This window comes from Mchenga conophoros, linkage group LG8 (assembly GCF_057382185.1).
Source record: "Mchenga conophoros isolate Kocher_MC1m ecotype Shallow Benthic linkage group LG8, M_conophoros_male_GT1.1, whole genome shotgun sequence".
Taxonomy (NCBI): Eukaryota; Metazoa; Chordata; class Actinopteri; order Cichliformes; family Cichlidae; genus Mchenga; species Mchenga conophoros.
The window spans coordinates 8,380,050-8,393,517 of NC_140533.1; the positions used below are offsets into that span (position 1 = coordinate 8,380,050).

Genomic DNA, 13,468 nt, shown 5'->3' on the forward strand with positions numbered 1-13,468 from the left:
GGCATTTGACAGTTTGGTGGGGTGAGGTGAGCCCCTAGTGGCCGTTAGAGGAAGTTTAATTTTTGATACCACCCTACGTTCATTTTGGCTTCCTTTTTAAACCTTTTGGAAGTTACTGCTGGGTAATAATCCAGTTCCAAGTTGTCACATAGCTATCAATATCACATGTGTTGTGTGATAAATGCCAGAATTTACCCCTTTCCTGACAGCTGTTTCCCCCAGAATGTGCGTCTAAAAACATTGTATGCTCTAATGATGTGTGGGGTCATAATGATTGATGATGATTAATAAAGTGCGCCAGTCTCACAGTCAACTTATTGGTACCACTGCTGCTCTTTATTTGACAAACTGATGACAACGATGAAAGACTGACAGATTATGTTGATACCTACATTTGCTCCTATCTATCTGTCAGCATGAATCTCACTTAAATTCACCTCACGCAAAGCCTCGTCGGTTGTATTCAGCTGGCTTTATTTGCATAACCAAAGCACTAAGCCACAAAATTAAAACTGCACTATGCAGTTACACTTGTGACTTTTTTTTACCCTCCTCCCGTTTGTTGCAACCCTCCTGCTCCAGACCAGTGTCCGGAGCTCTTCCCCTTATGCCCCATGGAGCTCCGGTAGTGGCCGGACAAGCCGCAGATCCAGTTGGAACAGCCTGGGTCGTGCTCCATCATACAAACGCCAGAAGAGGCAGTCCGGGGAGCGACGGTCGCTTCTGTCGGGGGAGGGTGGCTCAAGTTCAGAAGACGGGGAGGGCGGAGGAGAAGGAGGTGGTGGACTGATGGAGGAAGATGACGCATCACTGGCCAGGACGGACTCCATGTCCCAATCGCAGAGAGGGCCCAGGCACAGGAGGATGGAGTCAGTGGAGACTCGGAGCTCAATGGATTTGCCACCTGATGCTTTACTCCAGGTAGACCCCTCTAACAGTTATCAGTTTAAACCTCGTACTAATTGTTAAGATTCATGGACAGTATGACACCTGACTGGGAGTCGTAACTTAAAATTAGTTTCCATAGTTTTTTATTTACATTTTTTTTCACCTCGTGTAGGTGCCCTACCGGTACCGCTCAGCAAGCATGCACAGCTCCAGACCCCCCTCCCTGAGCCATTTGCGGCCCCCAGAACACAATGACTGCAACGGAAAGGGATCTCCATCAGTCCTGGGTCCCACACACGTCTCGCTGGAAGAGAACACCGAAGACGAGAACGCAGAGGAGGAGGTGAACCTGGTCAGTCACCGTCCAAGTGGGCTTGTTCTTATGACTGGTTTTCTTGCAGGTCTAAGGCCAGATAATTGTATAAGGTTAGCAATTAGGCTAAAAAAGTTTATTAGAATTTTAAGCAAAGGCCAAACTGATTATTGATCAGTTAAGCATGTTAAAAGTCTTCAAATAAATTTGCATATATTGCATGTCTTTCTAATTCTTGCCTATTTCACTGAACCCTGTTTATTCCATTGCTGTCTGTGATACATATAAACCAAACAGGGTTTTAAGCATATATATTTCAGAAATTCTTGAACGGGCTTGTGGCTCACTATATGCAACAGGAAGTTGTGTGCAGATGAATAATAAATGCACTGTGCACTTTTTACTCCGTGCAGGGTCGTTTTGCCAGGTTGTTCCGCTGGCTGGAGAAAAAACAGCCGGCGTGGTGTAAGCAGAGAGATACCTGGTCGCTCTACCTCTTCCCTTCAGAGTCAAGGTAATGTTCACATCTCCGATCACCTCCACACTTATAGATCTTTGGCCTGCCCTCTTGTTTTTCTGCCATAAAACTATCTTTTTTACATACTCATCCTGGGCACAGAACGCTGTTGTTCCAAAAGGAAGATGCTTATAAGCAGCTTTCTACTGTCGCAGCCATCAGCGTACCAAAAAAAAAGATTGAAACAAGTCTTACCATTGCGTCTGACTGACATCCCATGATGCTGACTAAAATGGCAAAGAGTTTTTTAACCGCACTGCGACCGCATCAGCATTTTTTCCCCTCTGCCGATATCAGCGCCTCTTCCGTCCTACATTCTCGCTTCAGAAGTCTCTTTTATCTGCACATTTCTGCCATGTCAGGGGGTGAGTAAGCGGGAGCAGAGGGAGGAAGGGAGTTTCTCCCTCTGAGTGCTGCATGTTATCTTGGCCACGTGCTGAATCTGTCGCTTCCCTCCCCTTCTACTTCGCCCCCTCTTTCCTCACTCCTCCTCCCCTTCTGGAGCTTTGATCCGAGCGTCTCTGCTGTCTGTTCAGAAGATGTGGCTGCGAAGGCAACACTAAGCAACACCCTGGCCCCCAGCCTGCTGCCCCAGCCACAACAACATGCTAATTAAACATCCCAGAACAACCCGCCATGACAGGAGCTGTATTTTAGCCAATTCAACTCAGAAGATGCTTTAATCTTTTGCTGTGATGGTTTTAATTTAATGATGAATTTGGAAGCATAAGGGGAGTGTTAAAGACTCAGTAAACTCAAAAAGATTTTAAATAATATCTATATATCATACTCATGGTTACTGGTTTCAGCTTGTGTATTTATATGGTATGTGTATTTTGTGTTTTTTCCTGCAGTGGTATCAGGGGGCTGTGTTTGTTTGGCTCTGACTGAAATCGTTGCTGTATTTTAACAGTGTGCCAGCTTTAACACCACGGGGTTGTGCACTGATTTTGACGTAGCATTTTAATTACTTTGCAGCAATTTATGCCTCAAATGATCCACATTTATCCAAAGGTTTTTTTTCCACCTGAAATCTTTGGACTTTTTTTGTTACCGACGAGTCAAATAGCTCTTTTTGTATTGGAATTTGATCCACTTGGTTCACTAACATTTAAAATGACAAAAAATACACATAATTATTTTATTTGAGCTAATTTGTGTGAATGTAACCAAGTATAATTCAGGCACAGGGCTTTAAGGGAGCAGATTTACTATGCAGAAAATTCTGGTATTTCTTGCTTTCTTCATAAAGTGAACAACAGTTGATCCTAAACTCAAGTTATACTGACTGATACATTATTTAAACAAAACACTTTATCATATGCTTTAAATTAAGATCAAAATCAAGTGTACGTCCATATTATTAGAGATAATTTCCCATCTGTTCAGTGTTGGAGAGCTACAGTGCATATGCGAGTCTAAAAACTGTGGCTGGTTCTCCTCTCTGTTGGTCATAACTTATAATTTAGAAAAGGTTAATAAGAAAAGCTCCATGTATTCTGCTCCTGTTGGAGTAGTAAGAAAACTGAAGGAGCTTGACTCAAACTGGACTTCTAGCTGGCTTTCAGTCACAGCAGGCTGCGAGAGCTGGCTATCGTTGAGAGTGACACCGAGGACATAGGCTCAGCGTGGCGCCCATTCTGGCCTTGAACCACCGCAGACGCCTGCCTGTGCTCACAATCACATCAAGAGACAGCAGCACGGCGGGAGGCCAAACTCCAGCAGCTTTCACATGGACCCGAGTTCACCTCAACCTGCCTTTTGTGCTACGCTGTTGTTACTGCCGCTACTGATGATTACTGCAGGGGAAGTTTTTAATGAGTGGAGGAGTGGGCCAGCTGTGCAGGCAGACTGAGGTACAGTCACAGCGATTAGACATGTTCGCGGTAAGAAAGAACAGTGGTCTGTCAACATGTGGACCAGAGATGTGCAGGGCCCATGCGGTACCCCGTACAGACTGTGATTAAACCCAAAAGAAGGCTGCACTTTGTGGGAGAACTGACACGTCAGCAGATAGTGAGATACAGGCAACAATAGAAGAAACAGGAAGCAGGGAGCGGGTTTTAAAATTCCTTTAAATAGTGAAAGCAATGATGTGTGGCTCGTTTTTTTTATGTGTGTATGTTGCCGCTTTCCACTATCAGGAAATATGTACCCGTGCAGGTTGAAGAAAATGTTAACTGTTCCCAGCATCCGTCAGCTCTTTCCAGGAAGGCAATCATCCAGCACACAGGAAGGGATGCGGTTTATGGATTCTTTGGAATGCACACAAGAAGAACTGAGTAATTAGTATAAGTGGATTTTGTCTTTTTTAGCTACAAAGAGGTCATGAAAAATTAAGGCAGAGGATGCAAGCGGACCAGACAGTCTACCACCTACACTGTTAAAGTGGCAGGGGAATTATGAGAAGTGAGTGCAATTTGCAAAAAGGGCACGAACAAAACACTCAATTGACAAAATTTACAAGTGTGCTGAAAAATATGAATTTTGAAGGTGTGAGCAGAATGTGAGAGAACTGTGAGTTTATGTCCAAAACATAATAGTCATGTGAAAAAGGTTTTCACAGGGAGAAACTAAGGAAGCCCTTACTCTTTCCACAGAAATTAAGAAGTTAAGTACCGTAGTTTTCGGGTCATAAGCCACTACCTTTTTCCCACACTGTGAACACAGTGTGGGAAAAAACGGTTCACGGTTCAGATAATTATAAAAAGTTAATGGTGAACTGGACTTCACGCAGAAGCAGAGCATAAACCCTGTGCGGCGAATGCATTTTTTTTTCATGCAGCCAAAAACATTCTTCTTGGTAACAGTAGACCAATAAAATTGATAAGTAGTATATATACGGTATATATTTTTACCGGTTGTTAAGAGACGTTATCTTGTTTGTGCACTGTTCCGTAAAAAAAACATAAGCAACGTAATTTGTGTGTTACTGATACGTACGTATACTTAAAGGTAGCCGTGTTACAGGCGCTGTTCGAGGAAAAAAAGCATTTGCAGTATGTATTTTTGTATGTTTATGTTACCATGTTTATGTTACCTTACAGATTAAATTAAACGTTAAAAATCCTCACGTGTAATATTTCTGTGTAAATATCTCATATTACGAGTGAAACGCATACGGCTTAAAATCCGGTGCGGCCTGTACAAGTACAAAATTGATTTTCTTTCTAAAATTAGAGCATGCAGCTTTTAATCAGGTGCACTCTGTAGTCCGGGACTTACGGTAGCAGCCACGTGCTGCTTAGGAAATGCCTGAATTATAGTGCAGCAGGAAATCTACATCATAACATATGACGTAACCCCTTCTTAACCCTGTGCTGTAAACTTCCATGCCAGTCACTTCCATGCCAGCGCCGACCCGCTACATTTCTATCTGAAGTGTCTGGAACAATGTCCTTTGGACAGATGAGACCAAAGTGGGGATTTTTGGTCATAATGCACAAACTAATTGAACACCCAATGAGTGTCAAGCACAGTGGTGGAGGGGTGATGATTTGGGCTTGCTTTGCATACATGGGACCTGGATGCCTTGTAGTCACTGAGTGAACCAAGAACTCCTCTGAGTAGCAAAGTATTCCACAGTGAAATGTGAGGTCATGGTTCTGACAGCTAAAACTAGTCTGAAATGAGCTCATGCAACGACCCAGTCAAAGCCCAGACGTCAAACACACAGAAATACTGTGTCAGGATCTTAAGGGCATAACTGCACAAATGCCTGCAAATGAAGAAAAGTGAAATGAAGCAACAATGTAAAGAAGAATCCTTCCACAATGACATGACAGACTGTTAATGTCATACATATAAAGGTTACTTCAGGTTATCAGTGCTAGGTGGTTCTGCAAACTACTCAGTCACACACCCCACTTGACTGTATTTACAGTGGTCCCTCGCTATAACACGGTTCACCTTTCGCGGTCTCGCTGTTTTGCTGAAATTCTTTCTTTTCTTTTTTTTTTACAGCCCATTTTGTTCTGCGTACTGATTGGCTGTAGACCATTGTCAATCAATCTCATGTCGTGTCTCCTGTACAATACAGAAAGTGTTCAGCAGTGTGACTCTGTAGTGTCGTACTGTATGTTCGTAAGTTTTCTCAAACAAATGCAAAAAATGTCGACGAAATGTTTTGCACCATCAAAGGCAACCGCGGGTGCCTTTGGTTTCATTCTGTAATACTGGACTTATTTTTCTAGTTTTGAACTTTGAGAGTGTTTAAACAAGAGAGAAAAGTGTGGAAATGTTTGAGCCTGTCAGAAAAAAGTGTGTAGTGAGGGGTTTTACAGCCATAAAACATCTATAATAATTGTAAAAAAATAAAGTTGGCTACTTCGCGGGTTATTTTTAGAACCTAACTACTGCGATAAATGAGGGACCACTGTACTGTGTTGATGAGATATCAACTAAAGCTGAACCTGGAAGCTGAACCTGAAAACCAGTTTGTACCACAAGTTGGAGTAATAAATCATGTTAACATTCTAATTAACAATGGTGGCCAGTCTACAGAACCATCAGCAGTTTCAGAGGATTAAGAAAAGGACTTTCAAAGCTTTATACAAGAGAGGAGTTTTCAGATGCTCTTTGTGACATTTGAAAAGCTAAAACTAACCGCAATGAATAAGTCAATGATGTCAGCTGTCATTTAAAAGTTCTGATGCTAGAAAACTCAAAAGGTCAGTAAATATCATCTCAGGGCAAAGCTTCAAGCTCGCGTCGAAATCCGTCATAGAAACACCAAGATGTCAGCGAGTGTTTCGAACGGAGCATTTTCCACTTCATCTTGTAGTGGCAGGTTTTTTTTGTTTTTCCCCCCCTATTTTTAGTGTGCATTTTGAAGAAGAGGAGAATGAGCTCTTCTAACATCAGAGGAGGAGCTGCTACGCCACTTTAGGAAAACACACAAACTCTTTATCATTAAGCCTCTTGCACACAGATATGAAATACCACAGCCTGTACGACAATGAATAACACACTCGCATACACACGTGCCACACAAATGGAGCAAGTGTCGACACAGCGATGCTTGTATTGCCAAATAGAGCCTGAAATCCAGATCTGAGCCTCACAATATTGTCCTCTGCTGTACACTTCTGCTGATACGAGGCATCAAAGTGGATTTGATGCACAGTTTAATCCCTGCTGCCATACATGACAAGCGTTCCCTCTTTCTCCCTGCTGTCACAAACCGAAAGCCACGAGAACCTTTTCATGTTGTGTAATGAAAGCAAGGCATAATTAATGACTCCTAAATCTACAGCTCTTCATTACAGAGTTACTGTACGCGAGACAAGCGCTCTTAAATTAAATGAGATTGTTCATTTCTTATGAATGCCCTTGTGCGGCACATAGTATTATTCCAGGTTTTATGGAACACGCCTCCACTAGCATGAGTAGAACCATTTCGTGGCGCTTTAAATGTCTACGCCAGTGCAGCTCAGAGGAAACACTGCACATTTTGCTCCAGTGTTTGTACATCTGAGGGTTTCCCAGACGAAACACACTTGAAATGCTTGTAAAATGTGACACACTCTTACAAAGTCAATGATCCAAAATCTCATCAGCTCAGCTATTAAATAAAATCAAAGTCCAGCTGACTACAATAACAACGCTACATGCACTTTGATATATCTGTAATAGCTAACGTATGACGCTGCAGTCTTTGCTTATTTACTGAAAACTGTTTCTGTTGCTGAAGAGGCTGATTTAGTTGCTGGTTTGTTCCAGAAGTCAATGTGTTTTTGTTTTTATTTTACATTTTATTTATACAGCACCAAATAACAGCAGCAATCGCCATAAGGCGCTTTATATTGTACTGTAAATACAGTAAAAACCCAACAATCATATGACCCCTTATGAGCAGGCACTTTGGCAATAGTGGGAAGGAAAAAACCTCTTTTAACAGGAAGAAACCTCCAGCAGAACCAGGCTCAGGGAGGGGCGGCTATCCGCTGTGATGGGTACTGTATTTATACTACCTGTTTAAGTTGTTAAGGCTGCTGTTTTTTCATGTGCCACTGCAGTATCAATAGATATCTTAGTTGCAAGATTAGCAGCAGCTGGTGTAGTTGCTGAGTTGGTGTTGTAGGTTGCAGGTACTGCTATATTTTTTGTTTTGTGTTGGTAGTTTAGTTGCAGGAGGTGTTGCTGTAATTTTAGTAACTGATTTACTTTGATTAGTCACTGTGATTAGTTATTGGTGTTGCTGTAATTCCTGCAGTTGGTTTACTGTTGATGGAATTTGTATTTGCAGGATTTGCAACATACTGTTAAAGGTTTTGCCATAGTTCCCATAGCTGGGTAAGTTTCTTGGATTGCCATCTTTTGTTGCCGTAGTTGCAATGGATGATTTTTTTTCCATGAGATGTTTGTGTTTGGTTTAAGGTGTTGCTGTAATTTTAACACTTTTTTTCCTTGCACAGGTGGAATTGTAAATTGCATTTCTATTACAGTAATTCCAGTTGGTGGTTAGTTTCATAGTAGGTATTGTTGGTTGCAGGTAATAAAGTAAATTGAATTGCTTCAGTATTTAAAGGCGTTGCCACATTTTGGTGTTTTTTTTGTACAGGTTTTGTTGCAGTTGCAGTAGCCGGTTAAGTTTTTGGGACTGCAGTGTGAGCTGCTATGTTTGGTTTCTATCTTTGGCTCTAAATGCAGTACAGGTTGGTTAGTTGCAGATGTTGCTGTAATTCCAGTTGCTGATATAGTTGAGAGAGCAGCCATGCCTGGTTGCTTAAGTTGCTGCGTTTGTCTAAGTATTTCTGTAATGCTTACACATTTTTTAAACTGTATTATTTATTATTATTTTTAAATGTATTATTGTTCTTATCCTTATGTTGATTGCCGTGTGTCCACAGTTAGATATAGCGGGTTTGTCTACCTCCGAAGCACTGTGCACATTGTGGCTCAAGAGTTGGCAGTTTGTCTTGTAATCGGAAGGTTGCTGGTTCGCGCCCCGGCTCGGACAGTCTCAGTCGTTGCGTTCTTAGGCAAGATGCTTCACCTACTGGTGGTGGACAGAGGGCACTGTGCTCGTTTGCAGGCTTAGAGGAGAAAGGAAGCAGACACTGCCTTAAGGTAGTGTTTAAGGCAGTCATGTGACAGTGGCTGTAGTGTGGATGGATTGGAGGAAATGTCCTGTTAAGGAACATAGGACAGTTTTTCTGTATATGCCAAGCCTATTTCCTCTCTCACAGAAATGTCCATTCTTTGCTTTTTGCCTTTTATTTGTAAGGTTCCGGATCCTGTGCAATAAGATCATCACCCACAAGATGTTTGACCACATCGTGCTGGTCATTATCTTCCTCAACTGCATCACCATCGCCATGGAGAGGCCTCGAATCGACTCCAAAAGCGCTGTAAGTGTCACAACATGTCAGGTAGGTAGGTAGATAAAGGAAGACAAAAGGGAATTCCAACCTCTGCTCAGACAAACACGAACGCCTGGAAAGAATCAGGTGTGTAGTTTTCTCTGTGCAGAGAAATGGAGTGGAGCATAGTGTTAACAGGGAACCACTCCTGTTTGACTGCAAGCCAGCAGTGTGTGCTATACCCCTGTACCTACTGCACTACATCATCAACACCATCACCTCTTTCGCTAATGTGCCATTCCCTTCAAACAGAGGACTGGCAGGATGCCTTGCAGCAACACAAACACACACCTAACTCTGTGTCCTTTCCAGCAATAACAGCAGAACCGGGCCCAGAAGTTCCATGCATAAACACAATAATTATCACTGTTTGGTTTTTTTTATTTTTTTTTCCTTCGCTGGGCGAGGTGTTCCGCGGATCGGCCTAATTGCAGTTCAGTCTCGCTGGAACGTGGCGTTTTGCTTGTTTTGTGACTGAAACACGGAGGAGACAGCACTGTTGTAATTGATTCAATTATCCGTGGGCTGGTGTACGTGGCTAATGTCCAGGAAAGGAGATGTTTAACAAATGGAGGCTGCCTCCACAGGCCGCCCGTTCTCATCAAGGCAGAAGGAACGCGCACACATACACAAGCATTGATTTCTCCCCTCTCACGTCTGCGAAATCCAGCGCAGCAGCCGCTCTAGGATTCACATCAGAGAGCAGTATTTTCAGATGCACATATATTTCGCCAGCTTCCTGCCGTGGCCGCCGTGTCCGGCCTGCACCCAGAGGTCGTTATTGAAATGAGATGGAAATGTATGACGCAGAAAGCAGCCTCAAACAAGTGAATGAGCAGTCATTACAGTTGCGAGCTGCGATGCTTACTGCTACAGACCTCATTCGCCTGGGTGGTCATTGCATGATGCCATTTGTTTGTCTTTGCGGGTTGTTTTGAATTAATGAAGCCGACTGTGAATCGGCTTATAACATCCAAACATGTATATTTTATCACTCTGCTACTCTTTGAAAGTACCTGCTCTACATCACCCCACTGCGCCAACTTGACAACACATGTAATTTACTTTAAATAGAAATGTCAGAGATAAAGCGTCTCAGTCACAACATTTTAGCGTGGAATGCACGCTACATAATTAGCTTATTGTCCTGGAAGTTATGTCACTCGCATTGCATTTGGCTTGCGGTCCATTACTGTTTTGGTTTGGTGCTGTGTGTTGCCTGGATACTGTCGTCCTGTAGCTCAGTGGAAATGATTGAGGATGATTATAGCACCTATTATGATTTATTATTTCTAATTGAGCTAGGGGACAATGCATCACTGTCTAAAGCTCTAAACTGAATTATATCAGCGTGAACAGGATAATGTACGATCCATCGAAATTTTCAGGGGCCGCGTCATCGCTCCAGACCACTTTAGAATAGAAGTGCCGCTAGACACAAAGAGAAATGCCAGTTTCTGCCTTTGGTTGCTGTTTCTCAGCACAGGCAGATTGATCCACATTGTGTTTCAGCACTTTTACAGCAGCCCCTCTGAAAAGTACAACAACAGTATGTTGCTGGGAAAATACATATCTAGTTCTTTACAGTATAAACAGGTGTAAATGGCTATAAACAGTTAATTTCTGTGAAGTATATGCAAAATGTAGCCTGAATTAATTTGTCTGGGTTTTTTTTTTAAACTATGACAATACCACATTTGTGACACTTCTCATATTCCCTGGGCTGTATGTTTAATGAACTACACAGCCACAAAAACCTTTAAGAAGTACAGAATTAAGATAGAAGTGGTGCTCTACACAGGATGTGATGAAAGATTTATTTTTTTATGTGCATCACTACACGGTGTTCATTATATAACTAATGATACTGAGTTCCTTTAAAGAAAAGAAAGACACTGAACCTCTAAAGGGCTTCCAGTGTAAATCACCTACTGAAAGTGTTTAGTAATGGGTTTTGCTTTTACTGGCATATGGCTAAACAAAGTACCTCTAGGTCATAGCTGGCTTTTGCCACTATATTTAGCATTACTTCAAACTGGGTCTGATTCCTGGGGCGACCAGACTTGTGGTCAGGCAAACAAGATTCCAGGTGTTGAACTGCGAATAACAGCACCACCACCACCGGAGATGAAGGTTAAGAAGCAAAAGGGAGGTGCTTTACTCCTATTGAGGGTGCCCGGATTCCTGTCACTGTCCTGCCTTAGGCTAAAAATATATCCAAGATGTAGAGAAATAGACCCAGAGAATATACATAGACAAAAGTTTATTGCCTCATCTTTTTTGATGACATGATCAAGTGAAATGAAAGATGACTCATCTTTTTTTTTGCCATTTAGCTAGCTAAAATGACACTGGTTAATTGCAGTATTGCAGCTAGTACACTATATTTAGCCTGCCTGTATATCTTTATTTAGCTTGCTATATGGTTGGTGATATTAAAGTCTTGTTTGTGGCACATTAGTATATGTGAGGGGGCAAACTCACAAACACTTCAGATGTTGAAACCAAGCACACCATTGTTTTTCTTGTGACATTACCAATAAGTTTGATGTGTCACATGACCCTCTTGGCCACCATGGTCACCACCCATCTTGAGGAGTTTGCCCCCTCACATATACTAATGTGCCACAAACAGGACTTTAATATCACCAACCATTCCCATGTTATTACGGTGTATCCATATAAATGGCCCACCCTGTACATTTAGCTGTCTCTTCTTCAGACCGAAGAAGGCCCTTGAATGAACAACAAAATGTTTTCTCCCACTGAAAATGCTAAATCCTAATGAACAGAATCAACTTTCTGGGATTTCCTTTCTCAGTGATTGAGAGCATGCATCAGGGCAATTAACGCTCTGCAACACTTAAAAGGTAGCCCAATATTAACTCAGTCAAAGTATCTAACAAAAACAAGCTTTATTAGCTAATTTAATTCACCTCTGGCAGTCACCAAATTTATTACCATTGTATTTCTGGTATCTACAGTGGGCAGCAACCTGCATTTTTTACTAAAAGTTACAAAATGTTAGCTCTTTCTTCTTCTACAGGGTTCTTAAAAATGTGTGTTTAGGGCATTAAACACCTATAGTTCACATACTGTGGTCCAGAATAGTGGACGACTTTATGCTTTATGTCCGCTTTTTGGCTAGAAACATCTGGCCAATCTGGCCAGACACATCTGATGTATTCATTGGAGTGTAAATGTGTGTGAATGTTACGGCGTTTTCACACCTGTAGCTCGTTTACTCTGGCCCAAATCAGTTGATGAGTTTGTAAACTTTAACTTTTTCCAGTGATTTGGTTTGTTTTCACACAGAGGAAATTTATACTAACTTGCTGCATCCCAGAACACACAGTATCCGTGGCTATGGGACTTTTTAAACAAACTAGTAAACTGAACCTGGTAGTTTGTTCAGATCGGGGTCTGGTCACCTGTTTACACCATGAATGAGCTGCTATGGAGTTAATTTGAAAACGTGCTGTGACCACCGCCTCCAGTTTGTTATTTTTGGTCTGCACCCGAGCGTGATTACTGTGTTCACATCTGCACAAACGAACCACAACAAAAGGAAAAAACGAACCAGAGTTTGATTTAAACAAACTAAACACAGCAACTGTGAAAACCCCTTAGATAAAAGACATTAAAAAGGTGCTTGGCTAAGTGAGATATATTATGTAATGTTTCTTCCTGTTAAAAGGAAGTTTTTCCTTCCCACTGTCGCCAAGTGCATGTTCATAAGGTTTGTGAGATTGTGGGGATTTTCTCTGTATTATTGTTGGGTCTTTACCTTTCAATACAAGGAGCCTTTAGGCGACTGTAGCTCTGATTTGATCTTATATAAATAAAAGTGAACTGAACATTAGACCGAGAACAAATTGCACTTTTTGCAGCTTAGTTAGTGACGCACACTTTAAAATTTAACATCAAAATTTCTGTTGCTTTGTAATGAATGGAGGTATGAACACTTGTTTACAGAGAACAGGAATGGCTAATGTCAAGACTGGAATTTATAAACCCTCGCTACGACAGCATTCCCAGTGATGTCATGCCTGACGTTCTCAGAGACTTCAGAAAAATCGCCACAGGACTGCCATCTCTGTTTATACGTGTGTGCATAACTTTGCGTTCCACTGAGTATGTGTGATGGTAGTTGGAGGCCGTGGGAAAGAGAGCCACCTAAACCCACACACACGCTCACACGCACACATGTACATTCAGCGGCAGGACAGGGTCATGTCTCCTCAGACAGAGGGGATGCAGGGTAAACAAGCACTCAGTGAAAGGATCTTATTCGTGCTTGTTTTCTCTCCTCAGTCCTTGTTTAGCTCAGTAAATAGGCTCCCATCCTCTCCTGCATGCGCACACACTAAACTACTGAGAGATACT

General features: G+C 42.0%; 1 protein-coding gene across 3 annotated transcripts in view; it reads left to right on the forward strand.

The window, feature by feature from the left end:
• The window catches only part of cacna1g (calcium channel, voltage-dependent, T type, alpha 1G subunit), a 213,366-nt gene that overhangs the window by 127,829 nt on the left and 72,069 nt on the right, over positions 1-13,468 (forward strand). For all 3 annotated transcript variants that reach the window (XM_085283808.1, XM_085283809.1, XM_085283810.1), the window contains 4 exons: positions 583-921; positions 1,061-1,240; positions 1,615-1,715; positions 8,947-9,070. In XM_085283808.1, coding sequence (XP_085139934.1) covers positions 583-921; positions 1,061-1,240; positions 1,615-1,715; positions 8,947-9,070 — 744 coding nt within the window. The remainder of the gene's footprint in view (positions 1-582; positions 922-1,060; positions 1,241-1,614; positions 1,716-8,946; positions 9,071-13,468) is intronic.